The sequence below is a fragment of the Ambystoma mexicanum genome, chromosome 6q (genome assembly GCF_040938575.1).
Source record: "Ambystoma mexicanum isolate Mex_15411 chromosome 6q, UKY_AmexF1_1, whole genome shotgun sequence".
NCBI classification, from domain to species: domain Eukaryota; kingdom Metazoa; phylum Chordata; class Amphibia; order Caudata; family Ambystomatidae; genus Ambystoma; species Ambystoma mexicanum.
In genome coordinates this window covers 876,398,622-876,417,393 of record NC_090937.1, presented here as the reverse complement: position 1 = coordinate 876,417,393, position 18,772 = coordinate 876,398,622, and the positions used below count along the sequence as shown (strand labels likewise).

Here is an 18,772-nt window from a genome sequence, read left to right as displayed (position 1 = left end):
TTACTGCACTGAGGGTGCTGTGTAACACACCTCAGAAAAACACATGAAGCCCTATGGGGTTAATAGCCCATTAAACACATCTAGATTCAAAGAAACACACTCAAATCATGCCCAAGAGTGAGGGTAAAAGAGTCTCACTCTTAGCAGGAGAAAGAAAATAAACCCCAAAAATCCAGCAAAGCTGCTGGGGGACTCACTAGGTTGGGAAATTCAGCCTAAACAGAGAATTCTCCCTAACAGACACAAGCCTAATGAGTCCATTAATCAAGCCAATTGTATCATGCTTTCTATCTTTGTTTGGTGTCAACATCAATCTACTTACACATGTTTGCAACCGTTTATCGTGAAGTGAAAATCATATGATAAAACTGATATACTTGCATTGGAAAATATTAAATGGAATGTGCGGTACATTTTGGGAACAGTAGTTGTGCCTTTATACACTTGAATGATACATGATGTATACATTGTATCTGGTAGTGAGGTTAGATCAATAAGTTACATTCTACAGGCTGATATGCTTCTTGAAATATCTCACTACTGCCTCACTCATAAATGTTTCATATTTAACAGAGACAACTTCAGACAAAGAGCAGGAACAGCCATAGGCGCCTGCTTTGTGCCAGTATATATTCTCTTTATGGGATGTTGAGGCATCAGTGGCTTGGCCAGGAAGCACCATGAAACATATAGAGAAATATTTACGACCGGTGTGTTTTATTGATCTAGTCCATTTATTCCTTATTTGGAATGTACCAAAGACAGAACCTCTCAATTTTGTGGATTGTCTTCATCAAAATGAGATTGACCTTATTCTCACATGCACATGTAGATCAATACAGTATAGATTGCCCAAGCGCTCAGCGCAAGAAGTCTTGATTCTATTAAAAGACGCAGAGGCGGGCATTATGGTTCAACTTCTTTAATACTGCTAACCACCAGAACTCTTTTTAACTGACTCCACGTGTCCTACTCTCGATGATACTTTTGCTCTTCCCCTATGCAAAAACAGAATCGCAATGTTAGGGTGGGGGAATGCGTTAATCATTTTCTCATAATTGCTCACATTGACATTGCTACCACATAAACAATATCAGATAGCATATTATTGTTATGACACACGTATTCCTGCCGGGCTGGAATAATGCTCGCCTCTGCGTCTTTAATAGAATCAAGACTTCCTGCGCTGAGCGCTTGGGCTATCTTTATTCTATGACAAGACAAGAGGCAAGCATTATGCTTGTTCAAAGCTTTCCACCACTGCCAATGCTATATTGGAGACTGATTGAAAATAAAATGTTCTGAATACTGAGTCACTTGACCAGTCTGCCACCTTCATGATCTCCTTGGGCGGAACTCCCGCTGCAAAAGCTTGTGAGGCCATAGCTCCTCTGGTGGAGTGCGCTCCAAATATCGTGATGTCTATACCTGCCAGCTCCATCACTTCCTTCACCCACCTAGCTATGGTGGCTGTCGCAATCGCTTTATATGGCTTCCTATGCGCTATAAGTAGCTGACTAACCCCTGCCGGCCTTATCGCCTCTGTCGCCGCTTCATAGCACTTTGCGCTACACACAATTTATCATTGCTCGGGAAGTATGATACGAGATCACTTTAGAATTAGTCTTTGTCCGCTGCGCTATGTTAAACACTATCCCTTCCGGATAAAATATTTTCCTATCTATCTCCAGAACTTTCACGTCTGAAATTCTTCTGCAGGATACTAAGCAGAGTAGTGTTGCTAACTTCCCTGAAAGCTGTTTACTGGATAGAAGGGCGTTCCTCGGCCACTGTTCGCACAGCTGCGGAATTTTCTGGACCTACCACAGCGAAGAATATCTCGGCATGGGAGGCTTACTGACTTTCTCTCTTTTCAACAGCCTCGTCACGGCTGGGTTCTCTCCTACTGGAACGCCGTCTACTAGCTCGTGTCCAGCGGATATCGCCAATCTATACATTCCCACTGTCCTAAAAGCTCTACCGGCAGAGGGTAGGCTAGCTAGAAAATTCACTACTTGTACTACAGGTGCTGAAATGGGAGACATACTCCTCCCCCTGCACCACAATTCCCAGGCTTGCCACGCAGAATTATAGTTCTGTATTGTGGATGGAGATATATTGATAAATTCTGCAGCTTCCTCTGAAAGTCCTGGCAAGCACCATCTACGCCTGAAATTTTGCATGCTAACGGCGTTCATGTCTGGTCCTGTATCAGAGGGTGTGGGGCTCCCGCTGGATCAGACAGGAGATCTTGGTCTGAACGCAATCTTCCGAGGGAAATCTGTAGAAAGTTCCATCAGAACTGGAAACCAGGCTTGCGATCTCCATTCCGGCGTCACTATTACTATCTCTGCTCTGTCTCTGCGGACCTTTGCTAGTACCCTCGCCAGCATCGCGATTGGGGAAAGGCATAATGAACCTGACCTCCCCAAGGGTGAAGGAAAGCATCTGTCCCCTGAGCCCCCGGGACTAACTTCCAACTGAAGTATCTCGTCAATTGAGCGTTCAATCATGAGGCAAATAGGTCTATGGGCAGAGGGCCCCATCTCCGCTCCTGTTTCTCGGAGGTCACCCTGTGTAGCTTCCAGTCGCTGTAATCTAGTAAGTACCGGGAGTTCCAGTCTGCAACTGTATTCAGGGCTCCTGGGAGATGCTTGTTAAGAAGGATTTCTTAACTCTGACCAGGAGGGGCAGAGGTTCAGAAGGCCAACCTAGTTTCTTGGGACAGGGTAACCTCTGGACAAGCCAGACCAATCAGGGTAGCTATGGCAGGCGGGGTGAGGGTGACTGAAGGACCTCAATGAGCACACAGAGCAAGGACATTTACAAATTACACCAGACAGGTGTTATATTAAAAATATAGACACATTTATTACAAGGCCTTTGTAACATAGACCATAGCAAAGAATGACAGCAACACTAAGTAAACCAATACATCACACTCAATACAATATATATACAAGACCAGGGGGGTCTAAAGGGGTGACTGCACGAAATATGTCGACAACCTAGATGAGAAGGAAACGGGCTGTACAGTTAATCTTTTAGGCCCAGTTCAACATCAGTTATTCATCTAAGAGGCAGTCCAAGCCCTAAGAAGAGGGGAGCCTTTTGTTTAATAGTACATGTAATGCCAACGCATGTGGTTGTACAATGGGCAAAACGGGGTCTCTTCAGGGGTCTCTAGCAGCTCGGGAAGGTGGATGAGGCGATGAAGATTAAGTTCCCACTATTCAAGAAGGACCTCCACTTGAAGGCAGAGGTAGTTCGAGAGTTCGGGATGGAGTTGCTATTGCTCAATAGCGGTGGACAGGTGAGGGACCCCCAGGGGCCACTTGTGCGTAAAAATGGGCTCTTGCGCTAGGGGCCACCGATTGGGGTATTTATTACTCACCGTCCCTGATGCAAGGAGACCCAAACTTCGGCAGGTTAGTCCAATTTGGTTGCAGGTTCGAATGTGTCAAAAAAGACTTCTCTGCACCTTTTAGTTCCTGAGATCCAGTGATGATTCCCAAAAGGGACAGTGGCGATTTCTCCGCTCTGGGTGGATGAATTGCTCCAGTTTCACTGCAGCAGGCTTCAGGGGCAAGAGGGTCACAAATGCAACGGACTTGCAAAGGACGTTGCCACAGCAAGGCAACACAGTAACCACGTTTACTCCAGTCCGGGCGCACTCGTCTCACTTCAGACCTGGGAATGCCAAGTGTACGGAATTCGGTGTGAGGGTGCCGTGGACACAGAGCTAGCAGTATACCCAGTTTCGAGGGCCTCCTCGAAACGACAGAGGAGACAGAGCAAAGGTCCTGCGTAAGATGGTCAGCCCACTGGTTGGCCCAGGGACACTTCAGAGAAAGCTTACTTGCAGGTTTTGATGAAGGTGCCGAGAATAGTTGGTCCCACTATTCCAATGGGTCAAAGCATCTTCGTAGACCTTCTAGGAAGACCAGATGCAGAGGAGTCCCAGGGGATGACAGCAGGCTCAGGATGCCAAACCTTCCAGCGGGTCATCAGCGGTTCCTCGACTCAGCTTCGTAATTGCAGGATACTTGGATCCTATCCTTTGTTCAGTGAGAACTCAGGAGATCGACATGGGATGGGTGATTTCGGCCTCCCTTTATCCAAAGTTCCCTTTGCTCCAAATTGAAGATGACCCAATGGGAGATCTGCTCACAACCACTCACTCCATATGTGGACCAATCGTAGACCACAGTGGTCTCAGGCATTCAGGACACTCCAGACTTTCTGGCACCCAGGATGTGTATTGGGACCAGAAATCCCAGCCCACATCCTGGAGGCACATACACAAAGCATGCAGAAGCCTGCGAAAGCATTCAGATTTGCGGGAAAGTGCATGACCAAATAAGGACTGGCCCGGGTCGACTCGACCTGGTGAAGGGGCAAAATGGCCAAAGGACAGGACAAAGAACCTCGTGGCATGGCCATTTTAACATGACAGGAAAGGGTGAAAAATAATGCGAAACGATAGCTGCCACCAGTCCTGTCAATGACACATCTGCACAGTTCATCAAAAGTCCAGCGAGAGTATCTAGGGCCTTTGGAAATGACTATAGACCCAAGTGTCCTGTATGGTAAGATACATTGCACACTTGTTACATGTTGCACAAAAGTTGCAACAGGAGGAAAGGACTAAGGGAAACAGTCTCCCAGTACTGACTGTCCTAAGGGCATGTCAGTTTCCCCATAAAAAGTGAGTGAAAGCCCAGAGGAGTGCAGCTGAAGGTTGTGCTTCTCTGGCAAAGTCAGTCAATGGTGTCTAAGCAGCAGCAAAAGGTTTGGGGATTGACACATGGAGGGGAAATTTCATACAACTAGGAAATCTTTCCTAACAATACTCTGCCCTGACTGTTATGCTCCTCTCTAGGCAGCTGTGCCAGAAGTCCTTCGCTAGTTCCGCCAGCATCCTCGATTTTGTGCCCCCTAGCTTCTTTATATACCGCATTGCTGATATGGTGTCCATCCTCGGGAGGATGCAGCAATGTGCCTTGTCTTTGGTGAAAGCTTTTACTGTGAAGGAGCCTGCGAGAAACTCTAAGTAGTTGATATGCAACTCTAGCTCTCCCTGGGACCATTTTCCTCCCGTCTCCGTCTGACCGCATCTGACTCCCCAGCTTGTTCTGCTGGCTTCTGACTCTATAATGAGCTCTGGAACGTCTCCGAAAATGTCTCGGTTGTTCCACGCTTCCATATTGTGGAGCCACCAGGTTAGTGTGGCCTTGCTTTTCGTCTAGGGGAACTAGTCAGTGGTATCTCCAGCCTTTCCTCAAGTATTTGATCTTCAGTCTCTGAGTCCGCTCAGAGCTCGATAGTGTAACGGGCAGGGAAATATAGCTTGAATGGATGCTGCTAGGAGTCCTACTATCCTGGCTAGATTCATCAGCGAGATAACTGGCTTCACGAGCGCTGATCTCAGATCACTCTTGATCGACCTTATCTTTGGTGCTGGAAGCTCTAAGGTAGCTTTTCTTGTATCGATGGTGAAACCTAAAACTTCTAGCTGTTTGGTGCTAGCTCTGATTTCTGATTTATCTCTGTTCACTAAGAAATCCAGGCTCGGAATCGGGTCTATCGCCCACTGCACTTGCCTCTGCAATCGACTCTTGTCTTCTGCCATGAAGAGGATATCGTCTAAGTAGATTATCATCCGAATACCCTGTTCTCGTAGCGCTGCTGCTAGCGGCCTCATGAGCTTGGTGAATGCCCATGGTGCTGAAGCTAGGCCGAATGGTAGGCTTTTGAACTGCCATGTCTCCTCCTTCCAGATGAATCTCAGGAAGGGGCTGCACTGAACTGCTATCGGTACTGTTAGATGAGCATCTTTTAGATCTAGTTGCGCCAGCCAATCCCCCTTCTGAGCAGGTCTCCTAGCAGATGGATCCCTTCCATCTTGAAGTGCCTGTATATTAACGAGCGGTTCAGCTCTTTCAGATTTATTACAGGACAAACCTTATCCTTGCGATGGACCGGGAACATGTTGCTCAGAAAGGTTGACTCACGTGACGTTGCTCTTGCTATTGCATTTTACTATGCTAGGGCCTGAATCTCTGTGTCTAACAGCTTCTGCTTGTGCCATTTGCATGCGCGGAGGGGGGGGGGGGCGCTTTTGCTCTGGGGGCTCTATCAAGTCTAATACGAACCCTGTACTGTCTGCAGGACCCATGCGTCTGAACACATATCGCGCCAGCTGCGCAAGGAATTTATCGTCCTGCCCCCCACAGGAGGATAGCCCGCTGTGCTCTTGCTCACCTGTGCTATTGCTCTGGTGTCGATAGTATCCGCGCCCCCGGCATCCTCGGGAGCCTCTGCCTGTTGGGTAAAAACGTGTCTTGCTGACGCCTTTCCCATTACTGCGCTATGGGACCTTGTGACCTTCTGTTGGAATTTAACCGGCCGGCCGATCAGCCCCTATATCGGCCGTCCCCGGGAAAAATTCTCCCTGGAAACACCTTCCTGATGGAGGCTTGCGCCTTCTCCAAGGCGGTAAATGTCCCCACAAATGTATTTGTTTCCTTCACAAAGGTGTCCCCGAAAAGGAAGCCTTGGGCACTCTCTCCTGCTTCGTAAGAAGCTAGGCCCCTAGCTTATCAATTTTTAGAAGCATATATTGACGTCTCTCGGACGATATTGCGCAGTTGGCATTGCCCAACATGCAGACCGCTCTTTGGGCCCATCCTGCCAGAATGACTGGATCTACCGGTTCCCTGGTGTCCTTTGCTCTTTCCGCTAGGTCCATTACTTTCGCAATGGGTCCTGTTAGATCTACTAGTTTGTCTTGGCATGTCTTCCATGTCTGGTCCATGCCCTTTCTGGCATCTTTCCCCGCATTCGTCACAAAGGTTAACATTTTGGGATCGAGTTCAGGTGTCTCAGCCACCTTCCCTGTCAACTTCGGCCTCGGGCATTCTGCCCTGAGTCGGAACCTGGTGTCTTTTTCCATGGGCTTCCTCATTTTTTGAGACGTATATAAGGCCACCCTCAGTGAAGGAACCCATTCTGTGGACCTTGGATGCCTAATGGCGTCCGGTTCAAACATGTCCACCATGTCTTCGTCGTCTTGGGGGGGGTCTGCACAACGCTGGCTTTTGGCTCACAGGAATTCTTCTTCCGCGAGGCTATGCGCTCTTTACTCAAACTTTGCACATCCTCCTCGGGCTCCTCTTGTTCTGACTGGTCTGAGGCTGATGTAGCTTCCCCTGTATTTTGCGCCGCTGGGCTAGGTGGTATGAGGCTGGGCAGAATTGTCAAGAAGGCACTCTTAAGCCTGTTTAATGTGTCAGCCGCCTCCTGGGGCTTCTTTATCTTCCCCGTATCTGTACCTGGGGGAGTAGAAGAGTATTTCCTCTTCCAGGCCACTTTTCTCCGCTTATCTTCTTGTTCCAGAGGCTTTTGTGTTGAGGTCTCCTCACCTGGGTCGTCGAGCTTGCCAGCCTTTTTGCCCAATATTTCCTCCAGGATTAGCAACCTGTCTTGCAGAGGCTTCACTCCTTGAGCAACAGCTCGTACTACAGAGTCGCCTAAAACTTTTTTAAAACTATAGAAGAGGTCAATCTCATCTTCTACTATGAATTCCTCTCCCAGCTCATGCTCTCTCTCACTCCCCTCGCTCCATACCTCTTGTCCCATGTTGTAGGCCATGGGGACTGCTGCAGGTGGCTGCACATTGAAGGTGAGATGCTGCTAAATTGATAGGAGCCACTTCTTTAGCTCTATTATTATTTTTATTTTTTATATATACTGCCAATCTGCCTCTGATCTGCGAGCTGAACCGCTAAGAGATTGAACTCTGTATGCGGTTTGTAAAGCAGTGAGTGGGGAACGGATCGTCTCTTCGCACTGATCTCCGAATAGAATTTGACCGTTAATACGCGTCTAATGTGCTACTGCGCATGCGCGTGCTCTCCTCCGTGTACGTCACTGAGTGAGGAGGCTGAGTCCCACAATCTTCGCGCCATCCACGCTATGGGGTTACATGCTGGGAGCTGACACCAGAAACGTAACGGCTGGCGGGCCGGAGCCCCAACGCAAGTGCGATCACTTGCGGGCCCGGTCTGTCAGCTTCTGGGATTCCCGAGCTTATGCGCGGTTTTAACACGTTGTTTGGAAACGAATGATACGCAACGGTCGCCTTGCAATATGCTAAGCTGCTTAGGTATTATACGCTGCGCGCATTATTGAAATTATAAAACTAAATATATGTTTGTGTCACATTCAACTACGCTACCCTAGAACAGCACTGAAAAATGATGTCCTTATCTGTGGCAGCAGCAAAAAAGAAGAGAAAGGGACCCTACACACCAGACATTTTGTAGTAGAGAGAGGACCCAGATTGGCCAGTGAAGTGGAGGCTAGAGACTACCAGACAGCAGAGCCTCATGGGGGCTGTAGTATGCCCATGATGTTTCGTTTTTTCGTTTTGTTATGGTTTTTTCTGTTATTTACACATGTTTGAACTGTTTAAAAAAATAAAAGAAAAAAAGGAAAGTAAGATTTGAAAAGCTGTGTTTTGCAGTATTAAAGTTAAAGCATAATACTCGCCTCTGGTCTTGTCATAGAATTGGAATACTTGGGTTGACATCTCCAAGTATCTGGCAATGCGCCAACCTATGAATATACCAAAAAGCAAATAATGTCAAATCAGTATTGCATTGTCATAGCAGCTATCCAATTATGTTAATGTACATTATTCCTTATGGGGAATATTTACCAGTGAAGAGGAAACATTTTATCAAAAGCCTAAGATAATTTTGCAATCAGTCATTAATACTGTGTTCTAATGTGTAGACAACAATACCTATGGCAGAAATGCTAAAGAACATAGAGATCCCAAATGAGAACACACGCATGAACCCATTCATTTGTTACAATGTTTAGTTGTAAACTAACAGTGTCTGCTCCATACTCAATAAGCACTGATGATGTGTTCTTGAGATAGATTGAGATATTAAAGATGAGACAGATGAAAGGGTATCAATCACCTTTCCGAAGGCTCAGACTCTTAAGAATCTATTGTCAATGTGGTGGACGTGCCCCAAGATCCAGCAATTCTGGACCAGGTGTCTCTCAACCATTGAACAAATCACCGGCTCCGCCCTCCCACTGGACCCTGAGACAATTCTACTGGGGATCCCGATCCCCGGAATCTACCCCCGCTCCGGCAATAGGGCTAAGCTCCTCACACAATGCCTCTTGGCGGGCAAGACAGTTCTGGCCCGTTTCTGGAAGTCACAAGACGGCCCCTGCCTAGCCCACTGGTGGGGAAAATTGTGGGACATCTTAATAGCGGAAAAGGTCACCGCAGCGAGAGCAGGGACTCTGCACCGCTTCCAGAATGTATGGGCCCCAGTGCTGGACTATGATCAGCGATTTCCCGCAATGACGTTCAAACCAATCAACGCCCGTTGGGCCCTGGGGGACCAGGAGAGTACGCACCAGGCGGGGGTGATAGACTGAATCTCTGGCCCGGGAAAACCGGAATGATGGGGGGAAAGGGACACAAAGCCAAAATCTTTTCTTTGCTATATTATACTGCCATCCGATACTGTATGTAACCTATACTGCCTTGCTATAAATAAACATATTTAAAAAAAAAAAAAGAATCTATTGTCAATTAGTCACTTTCAGAAGAATGAATAAACTGGGTGGAGCAGATTGGTTAACTAAAGTTAAATGTATTTTACATTTGTTGAACATGTAAGGCATGCACAATTGTTGTTTGCACAAAGGTACTCAAATACGGCGAAAAGGTCTGAATCTTAGCTATCAACAAGCACAATTTGTGTACCAGAACATTTGTAGTTTATACCCTAAATTATCCATGTATGCTGATGTACATAGGTTCAGCTATGTGTGCACTCAAAATGCACATTTTCCCATTTGTGGGCTATAAAGAAATAAAGAAATATTCATCTAACCAAAAGCAATGAATTAGCTGAAAAACATGATGGTAACATAAGATGTATGATTTTCTTTGGCATAGACAAAGTAGAACCTCTTATAAGAGGAGATGGTTTTAAAACTTCACAAGTTTCAGGCTACATATATTGTTTTACTTTGGCACACTTACTCCAAATATAGATGAAGAACTGCATGTGTTTTTTGGAGTAAGAATGGTCCATATCAATTGAAAACAGTCCCCATTTTGTCAAAAATGTGTCCATGAAATGTACCCCAGGCACAATAATGGTTTTAATTTTACATTACATTTTTCATGCACTTGTGACCACAGATTTGGCATAGGGTGCATTTTCCTATGGTTGGAGAGGCGTGGGGCGTCAATATCAGACATTTAAAGAACATGGTATATTTGTAGGGACCAATTAGTAACAGCAGTTGTTTTTCATGGATTGACTCCTCGCCATTTGCTGACATCTTAAGAGAAAGCCACAGAAGACAGCCTCATTTGATAACTAAAGATACATTTTCTTTTGTGCCTCAGAAGCTCTTGAAGCTAACAATGGAATTATTGAAAAGCCCTCAGAAGAAAGTGAAGAAAAATCTGTTTCTCCTTTTGAGAAAGTTGAGCCAGCAGCAACGGAAACCTTTGAATCGAAGAGTGCACAAAAGGAAGAGGAAGAAGACATCCCAGAACCACCTCTACTGTTGCCCATGAACACTGTGAGAGAGATTAAACCCGAAGGTATGAAATCTGTATCTTAGGAATCATAAATCTTTCATATTATCAATATGTGACTATGTATGCATTTGAAAATGCACTGTTTGTGTACGATTATAGTTGACTGTCAACTCAATACTGATTCCTGAAGGGTTATAATCACTTACTGAGGGCAGTGATCGGTCGTTTTGTTTTGGTATTGGGTAATGGATACATGATTTTCATCATAACCGGCTTGCTAGAGCCTAACATCCACCCCAGAGGAAGGCAGATTGCCCTTATGGGACTGTCATATTTTGTGACAAAATAGTGCTATAACTGATGCAACTGTCCAGAGATAGTGGATTCCAATGGATTCCTTCCTCTCATATATTTCTCATTTTAGATACACCTTCTCCAGCACCAGCTGTCCTCTGAATGTTTTTCAGCCACCAGGGGACACAGCGTGGCTCTGCACCAGATTTTCATGCCAAAGTTGTGCGGTCAGACGCCAGACGTGATGTTGGGGACATGATATATAGCGCTGCTGTGTGCCATGATCTCACTTCCTTTTTCCGCACATTCAATACGTTTTAGGAATGCCACCTAACTGCTACATTTTGAAGTGTCATGGCCATAGGCCTCAGACTGTTAGCACTGCTTCGACTTTGGGAGGCAAATGTCCGATTTCCGCCCCCCCTCCGCCCTCTTCCCACAAGTGTGCCTTTACTGCCTAGGGGAGGACTTTGACAATCGATGCACGTCAAGGCCCTCAAGGTGCACGCCACAAAACTCTTTGCTTATTTTCTCAAAAATATAAAGAGGAAGTCCTTGGGAACGGAGCAAAAAAAGACCTTGGTTGGTGAACCGGTGGAGGAGCATTATTCAGCTCAGAAGGATAAAAAGAAGCAGGAGCATAGGAAGAAGTGTTGCATTTCTAGTGACTCCCCTAGACATCACTCTTCTTCCTCCTCTATGAAGTGAAATCGGCACTCATGTTCCAGAGATTTCTCGGAGGAATCACTGCTTATGATAAAAGTACATTTCCCAACGAAATTCTCAAATCTGATTGTGTGAATGCTTTCCAACAGCAGATGCTTGATATCTTTGGCAAGGTGCTGGTAGTTACAGCCTTGGTGCTTTTGGTCGGTCCAGAGCTCTCTGCACTTAGTGAAGCCGGCAGAAGCACCTCTCTGGAGCACAACTGCATGCCTGGTGGCTCGGCTCCAGCACCAACAGTGGGAACCGCTCTGCCTAGGCGCCATGAGGCTCTGCATTCGGGCATTGAAGCCTTGGCACTGGCTCCCCTCGCCTCATTGCCATTAGGGTCCAGCGCCTTTCTACAATACACCCCTTTTGAGGGGGGAATTTTCTCCCATAGATGTCTGAAATATTTGATGGGGACCCACATTATTCTACTGAGTCAAAGTGGTGAGTGGGAGGATCTGCTGGATTTAGATGCGCACCTATAGGAGGCTAGTGACTTGGATACATCTCCGAAGCTGGATTTTGTTACAATTCCAGTCTTGCAAGCCTCTCGGTTCCTTCCAGAGGGCCATTACTAAGGATGTTGAAGTGCTAGGTGGGTCTGCCCAAAGGTCCAGTATAACATGATGGACATCTTGGTCGAGGGCCCTTCACAGGAAACGCTGTTAACGTTTGACCTTGTGGTTGCTGCCCCTGTTTTGGCCCATCAGGAGTAACTGCCTTTGGTTCCTGTTGTAGACAGTAAACCTTGCCAAGAAGCATGGTCTGGCTCCCTCAGATATGGGGTTTCTGTCCACTCACCCATCGCTGGGGAGCTTGGTGGTACAGTTTGTCACAGCAACTTTGAAGTAATTCTCCTGTGTGTGCCCCATGACACAGAGAGAAATTGCAGTATGCCATGTGCTGCAACATCTTCGCACCGGGCACCCTAGAATTAAGAGCGGTCCTTGCTATTTGCGTTCTAGCCAAATACTCATTCTCTCTGTAGTGTGATCCCAAGGCAGCGGACACATTTCCGACTGAGGAGCTGAAGCAGGGTTGCAACTCTCTGCTTGCAGATGATAGAGAAGCCATGCGCCAGAGCTTGCCATTTGGTCTTCATCAGTTGGCTATGTGACCTGTGCGATGGGCATGAGTCTGTCCTGCGATGACACTCTTCGATGAAGACCTGGGAGTTCACCTTTCGATGTCAAGACCGAACTTCTGGACATGCCGTTCAACAGGAGCAACCACTTTGAGGCAAAGGCTGATGAGAAAGCTCCCAGTCCAAAGCCATTGTAAATTGGATTTCATCCATTCAGCCAGTGGGAAGGAGGATGTCCCTTTTTCGTCAAGGAGTGGCAGTGCATGAGCTCAGTCTTTGGTCCTTGCAGGTCGTATCTCGGTCGTATCTCTAGTTACTGTCTCACTTTTCGAATGGATTCTTTCCTCCCATAGATTGCTCATCTTTGATAAACTATCTTCAGCACCAGCTTTTCTTGTAGATTTTCCATTACCTGGGGCATAGCACGGCTCTTCGTTGGCTGTGCCTGGTGCTGATGTGCACCTCCCACCGACTATGACTTTGGGGATAGTATATTTGGAGCTGCTGTACACCGGATCTCGGCTCCTTTTTTTCAGCGCACTTTGTATGTTTCTGGAACATCACTTAGAGTAGCTAACCTATCAACAGCCTCATAGCCAACTCCATGAAGGCCTCGGGCTTCAAGTGCTATGGGGATTTCAGGAGACAAATATCTGCCTCTGACACTCACAGAATCTGTCTGTACTATTTGGCAAGGAACACAATCCACAGGATTGAGTGTCGAAGTGGCGGCTTCTCCATAATGGGCAACGGGGCACCAACCCACCCTTCACCCAATATGGACGAACCAAAGCCATCCCAGGCAGTGCTCCAGATAATATTTTGAGGTGGGAGTATTTTACTCACTATTTTTAATCTTTGAGAGTGAATGCGATTTCAAGACAGTAAGAATGACGTTTCTCCTTTGCAACAGAGTAAAATGTATGTGACATCCAGCCAAAGTGTGCTAAAACTGGATGGAAATCATTGCCATGCTGCAGCTTTCTGCATTGTGTCACAATACCCATTTCATTGTTTCTCTAAGGTTTGGCCATTTGAGCTCTCCAGAATATATTTAAATGTTGAAAACACAAAAACCTAGTTAATTACATTGTAAAGCAAACATGAATTGTATTGTGTGTTTTGAGGTTCAATGGTAAAATTGTCTTTTGATGTTTAATGAAAGTCCTAATTTCCTGGAGCTATTACTACCTAATGTTATGCAAATATTATGATACAACAGTGCTGACAGGCAAGGACTCCATGCTAAATTCTATACCAGATCTCATGGTCAAATGGTTATTTTGGCAAAGCGCTTTCCAGGATGAAAGGCTGAGGTGGTTGCGCAGGATTTCGAACCTGCAATCTACACATCACGCACAGATTGCGGCAACGAGCGCTCAACCGGCTGAGCTATCTTATTGGATAACATCCGTCAGAGGTCGGTGAACTGAGTATCGACTGAGGTATAATAATCACAGTGCCTAGATGTTGGATGAACCATGTATGAAGCGCTACATAAAGTTAAATTCCTATATGGATTATCACAGGGACAGGTTTTGCTGAGTTTCTATTTCAATTACAAATGTAACTTTCATTTGTTTGTTTTTGAACAGCGCTTGCACTTCCTGGAGAGTCAGGTTTTGGATGTTTTATTTGTAGTCTTGAAGTTTTGAAAGTCAATAACACCTGCGATTGGTGTAATGACAATCACTCACCCTTGAGCAGACTCTGCTGACACTGGGCATTTATTGTAATGTACCCTATTGACTGCATTGTTGAATGGATGTAAACTAGACTGTGCATACTCATCATTTTTATAATTTGAGTGTAAATTAAATTATAAGTGTAAAAATAATCTGCCTCTGCATGATTATGCAAACAGCACATGAACTCTTAAAAATACAATTGTGCAATGCTGGTTTGCTTTCACCGGAAAAAAAGCATAATTTGTTACAAAAAGATGAATTCTCAATTGCAACTTAGTTTTCTATCTTATTAAGTATACAATCCTAAAATGCTAGGAAAGAAATATGCACAGTGCTTCTGTTTGCTCCATGAGCATCTACACACAACACAGCAAAAGCTGAATGGTAAGAAACCATTCCTTTTATCACAGTGTGTAGTTTCCTTTTTTGAAAGGCTTCAGAGAAATACTTTCTGTTTCATAGGCTTTTCTCCATGGCTTGCAATTACATCCATGTAGATAAAAATCAAAAGAAGCGTTCTGGTTTCTGTCAAGTAACCTAACCTTTGCACTGCCGTCTGCTCTAAACCTGTGCGTCAATGTACACAGGAAAATAATAAAGCTGTCGTATTTTCATGTGTAAAAAGGCCGTGTATGAACCGTATCTGGAGGCCTGATCCCAGGAAAAACATTCGCCATGTTTCCTTTTAAAAAGTTTAATTTCCCCAGGGCATGCCCAAAGGGCCTCGCCAGGTCAGGGCATTTTTGCTTCCTGAGCCATGCACGACCCATTGGGGATGCAGGCTGGGCAACTGCAGGCCTACATTTGCCTAGAGTTACTCCTGCACCTCCCCAAACATTCAGGCCTCCCAGGCTATTTTTAGGAGGTGCTCCATGTCCCTGGCATGCCCTCAGGAACCAGGAAGCTCTCTCTGCTTCCTGTTCATGTACGGAAGCCGGAAGGCCTCTGTGGAAGAGGGCCTTAAGCCTGGGGCTGTAGGTAAAGAGAATTTGTATGAATGTATGCGTGCAATGTTTGCATCGGACAGTGTATGTGAGTGAATGAGACTGTGTGTGTTGTATGTGCGTGCATGTGAATGGAGAATTGAATGTATGTATGAATGCGTGTTTGAATGAGAGAAATGGATGAATGAATGTGTGCGTGTTATGAGGATGTAGAAGATGGAGACTGACAAGGAGGGGGTCATTGTGTGGGTTACAAACGTGTATTAGATTAATGAAGAAACCTACCTCTCCCTACTTCTATGGGGCATGCCCTGCGTCAACCTAGAAAAACTTGAGTTCCAGAATGTCCGTCAAAATCAAATGTTCTCCATCAGAAACCAACTAATCTAGCCCTAGCACTATAAACCTAAGTCTTTAACTAAAGTGAAGTTTGTGTTTCCTTCAACAGGAGAATTACTCCCTTTTTCTGTTTTTTTGCTTCTGTCTTATTTTAGAAATGACTCCTTCAGTGTTCAATATCAAAGGACAAGTGAAAAGACTCCCTTCTCTTGGTCCTTCTATGAAAGTTCTCCACAGTGGTCTTTAAGCACTCAGCAGAAAACTTGAATTCTCCAACATGGGGTCTGGCATGGATTCACATGCTCATGAATATTCCCCGTCGTCAGGCTGGGAATCCTCGGTAAAGAAAAAAATCAGTATCAGTTTCGTTTCTGATCTGTCTTTCGTAGTAGTAACCAATCACTGATCTCTGCGTCATACTGACCACAGCCAATGACTGCCATCTCCCTAAGCCCCGCCTCTGGCAGCCATCTTCAGATTTTTACCGCACGTTCATGTGTTGGGATCCTCGTGCTATTGCTCTTGAGCTGTAGTGCGTTTTCACGCTTTTTCATAGGAAAATTCTCTCTTTTTTCGGTCAAAAGAGCCTCAAGCTCCACCGTTTCTTTATCCGATCAACGGGGACCCGTGTCGGATTCCTCTACGCCTCTCAAGGGTGAAGATTTCGTCAAGCCACGCTTTTGGAGGACTCCAGAAGTTTCTCAGGCCCATCTCGGTCATGGCCCAGGAGAAGGGAAGCTCGACGCCCGGAAAGCTGTTCAGGGTCTGCCCTGGATGCCAGCTTCAGAATGTCTTTAAGGAGGACGAACACTCCCTTTGCCTCTATTGCCTGCATGAGGACAAGACGCACGTGGAGAAGGACTGTGCGTTTTGCGGCAATATGTCGGAGCGGACCATGAAGGACCGCCATCTGCGTCTCGCCAACTGGCTGGAAGGTAAAAGCCCGTCAGGCGAGAAGAAGAAGTCCGAGCGGTCTTCTAAGACCTTTGAGGGTGCCCCGGTAACGGGGGTCCAACAGAAGGCCAAGCACTGCGAGTCCGCTGGCACCGGGAGCGCCGAACGGTCGGGCTCTACGGCTGCCAGGCAGGGCGCATCCTCCCCGGCGCCATCAACCACGAGCCAACGCTCTGGCTCGGGTAAGAGGAAGGCCGAGCACTCGGCAAAGCTCCTGGAGAGACCCCGGTCGAGCTCGAAGGCCCCATAGGAGGGGGAGCGAGGCGGTGACCCTCCCCCCCAAGGAGAAGGCGGTGAGCGCACCTAAGGTGGTGAAAGCCTTGATCCACCCTGCCAAGGCCTCTATTGAGACAGTCGCAGCGGCCCTGGCTCAGCATGTGGAGGCGACTTCGGGGCTCAGAGTCTCCCTGCCACCGCGGAGGGAGTCCTCTTTCAAGCCCATCGACAGGACCCCCGTGAAACCTCCGACGGAGAAGAAAAAGGGGGGGCAGGAGGTCGTCGTGGATTCGGCCTCAACCTCTGAAGAGGAGCTGATCGAAGTCTTAAGCCACGGCATTGGCGTGGAAGAAGACCAGCCCGTCGAGAGGGATCCCGACGTAGGAGACGACGAGAACGTCGAGTGTGCCGACGAGGCTCCTGACCGCCCGTCGGAATCCCCTCAACCAGTGCCGCAAGACAACTCGGCGGCCATTTTGTTGGCTATACAGTCCATATGCTCGGAGATAAGGACTAGATTGCCGTTACCACCAACGGAGGAACCGATCCCGACGGGGGACCCGGAGCCAGGCCCTTCTGGGAGCCCTCCTCCTAAGAGAAGAAGGATTCATCCTCCACCTCCTTTTCAACCATCACGTCCTGCTCAGCCCTCCTCCCCGTCCACGACCCGTGGGGGACGGACACGGCCGCGACGGGTACAGACGACGAGGTTTACGACGAGGATCTTCCGTCGTCACCTCCTCCCCGGGCCTCCCCGCCCGACGAGATTGGATCGTTTCATGCCATGATCGCCAGGGCATCCGAGCTTTTCCAGCTCTGCCCGGTAGAGAAGAAGGAAGGTGTCCTTTATCAACGGCGCGAGACCAAGAGGAAGACGGTCCTCGCTGTACCTCTACTGGACGATATCTGGGATGAGGGTCTCGCCCTCCTCAAGAACCCATCCACAACGCCTGCGAGAAGGGATCGGTACGAGAAGAAGTACCGGGTCCCGGACGCGGCCCCCTTGTGCCTTCGGGCATAGCCGACCCCGGACTCAGTTGTCTCCGCGGCGGCCAGGAAGAAAGCGGGGGGGGCTTCGGCCTCTTCGTCGACCTCCCCACCGGACGGCGAGGGAAAGAAATTGGACACGATGGGACGCAGAGTCATCTCATTGGCAGCGACGACCATTAAGGCTGCAAACGCCTTAGCCATCGTAGCCCGCTACGACAGGGAGTTGTGGTACAAGATCGCCCCCCTGCTGGACTTCCTACCGGATGACAAGAGGGCAGAGGCCCTAGAGATCTTGCAGGAAGGAGAAGTGGCGTCGGACCACGCCATTACGATAGCGACGGACATCGCTGACACTGGTTTTCGCCAGTTGGGCAACAGCGTGTGCCTTAGACGGCGTGGGTGGTTCAAGGCAACGGACTACCGGCAGGACGTGCAGACCAGAGTTTTGGACATGCCATTCGACGGGAGCAACCTGTTTGGGAAAACAGTGGACGATTCCCTAAAAGCCATCAAGACGGACACGGAGACAGCCTGGGCTCTTGGTGTTCTCCAGCAACGACGGCCGCCCTTTCGGAGCGCCGGAGGCAAGCAGGGTGCCTCCAAAGGTTCCGGCGGCGGATATTCCACCTACCGTCAAGCAGCCCGTTCGTCGTCACAGGAAGCCTACAGGGGACGAGGCAAGTCAGGCGGACCCCGCCGTCGTCGCCAGGGAGGACAAGGCGGCAAAGCCTCGTCAAAGCAGGACTGAACCGGCCGTGGGGTCGGGCCCCCACCGAAGCATCCCGGTGGGAGGCCGGCTGGCGAACTTTGTCAGCGTGTGGGAGTCCATCTCCACCGACTGTTGGGTGCTGGACGCCCTGGGCCAGGGTCACGCGCTCGAGTTTCTAAAGAAGTGCCCGCGCGTCCCCCCCATGGCCAGGAAGGAACATCACGTCCCTCAACTTCTCTTGGAGGTAAAGGC

General features: G+C 47.8%; 1 protein-coding gene across 4 annotated transcripts in view; it reads left to right on the top strand.

Annotated features, from left to right (window-relative positions):
• The window catches only part of NEK1 (NIMA related kinase 1), a 2,768,493-nt gene that overhangs the window by 1,964,107 nt on the left and 785,614 nt on the right, over positions 1–18,772 (top strand). For 3 of the 4 annotated variants that reach the window (XM_069631400.1, XM_069631397.1, XM_069631398.1), the window contains one exon: positions 10,454–10,654. In XM_069631400.1, the coding sequence (XP_069487501.1) occupies positions 10,454–10,654 (201 nt within the window). The remainder of the gene's footprint in view (positions 1–10,453; positions 10,655–18,772) is intronic. The other variant, XM_069631399.1, reaches the window with a different exon arrangement.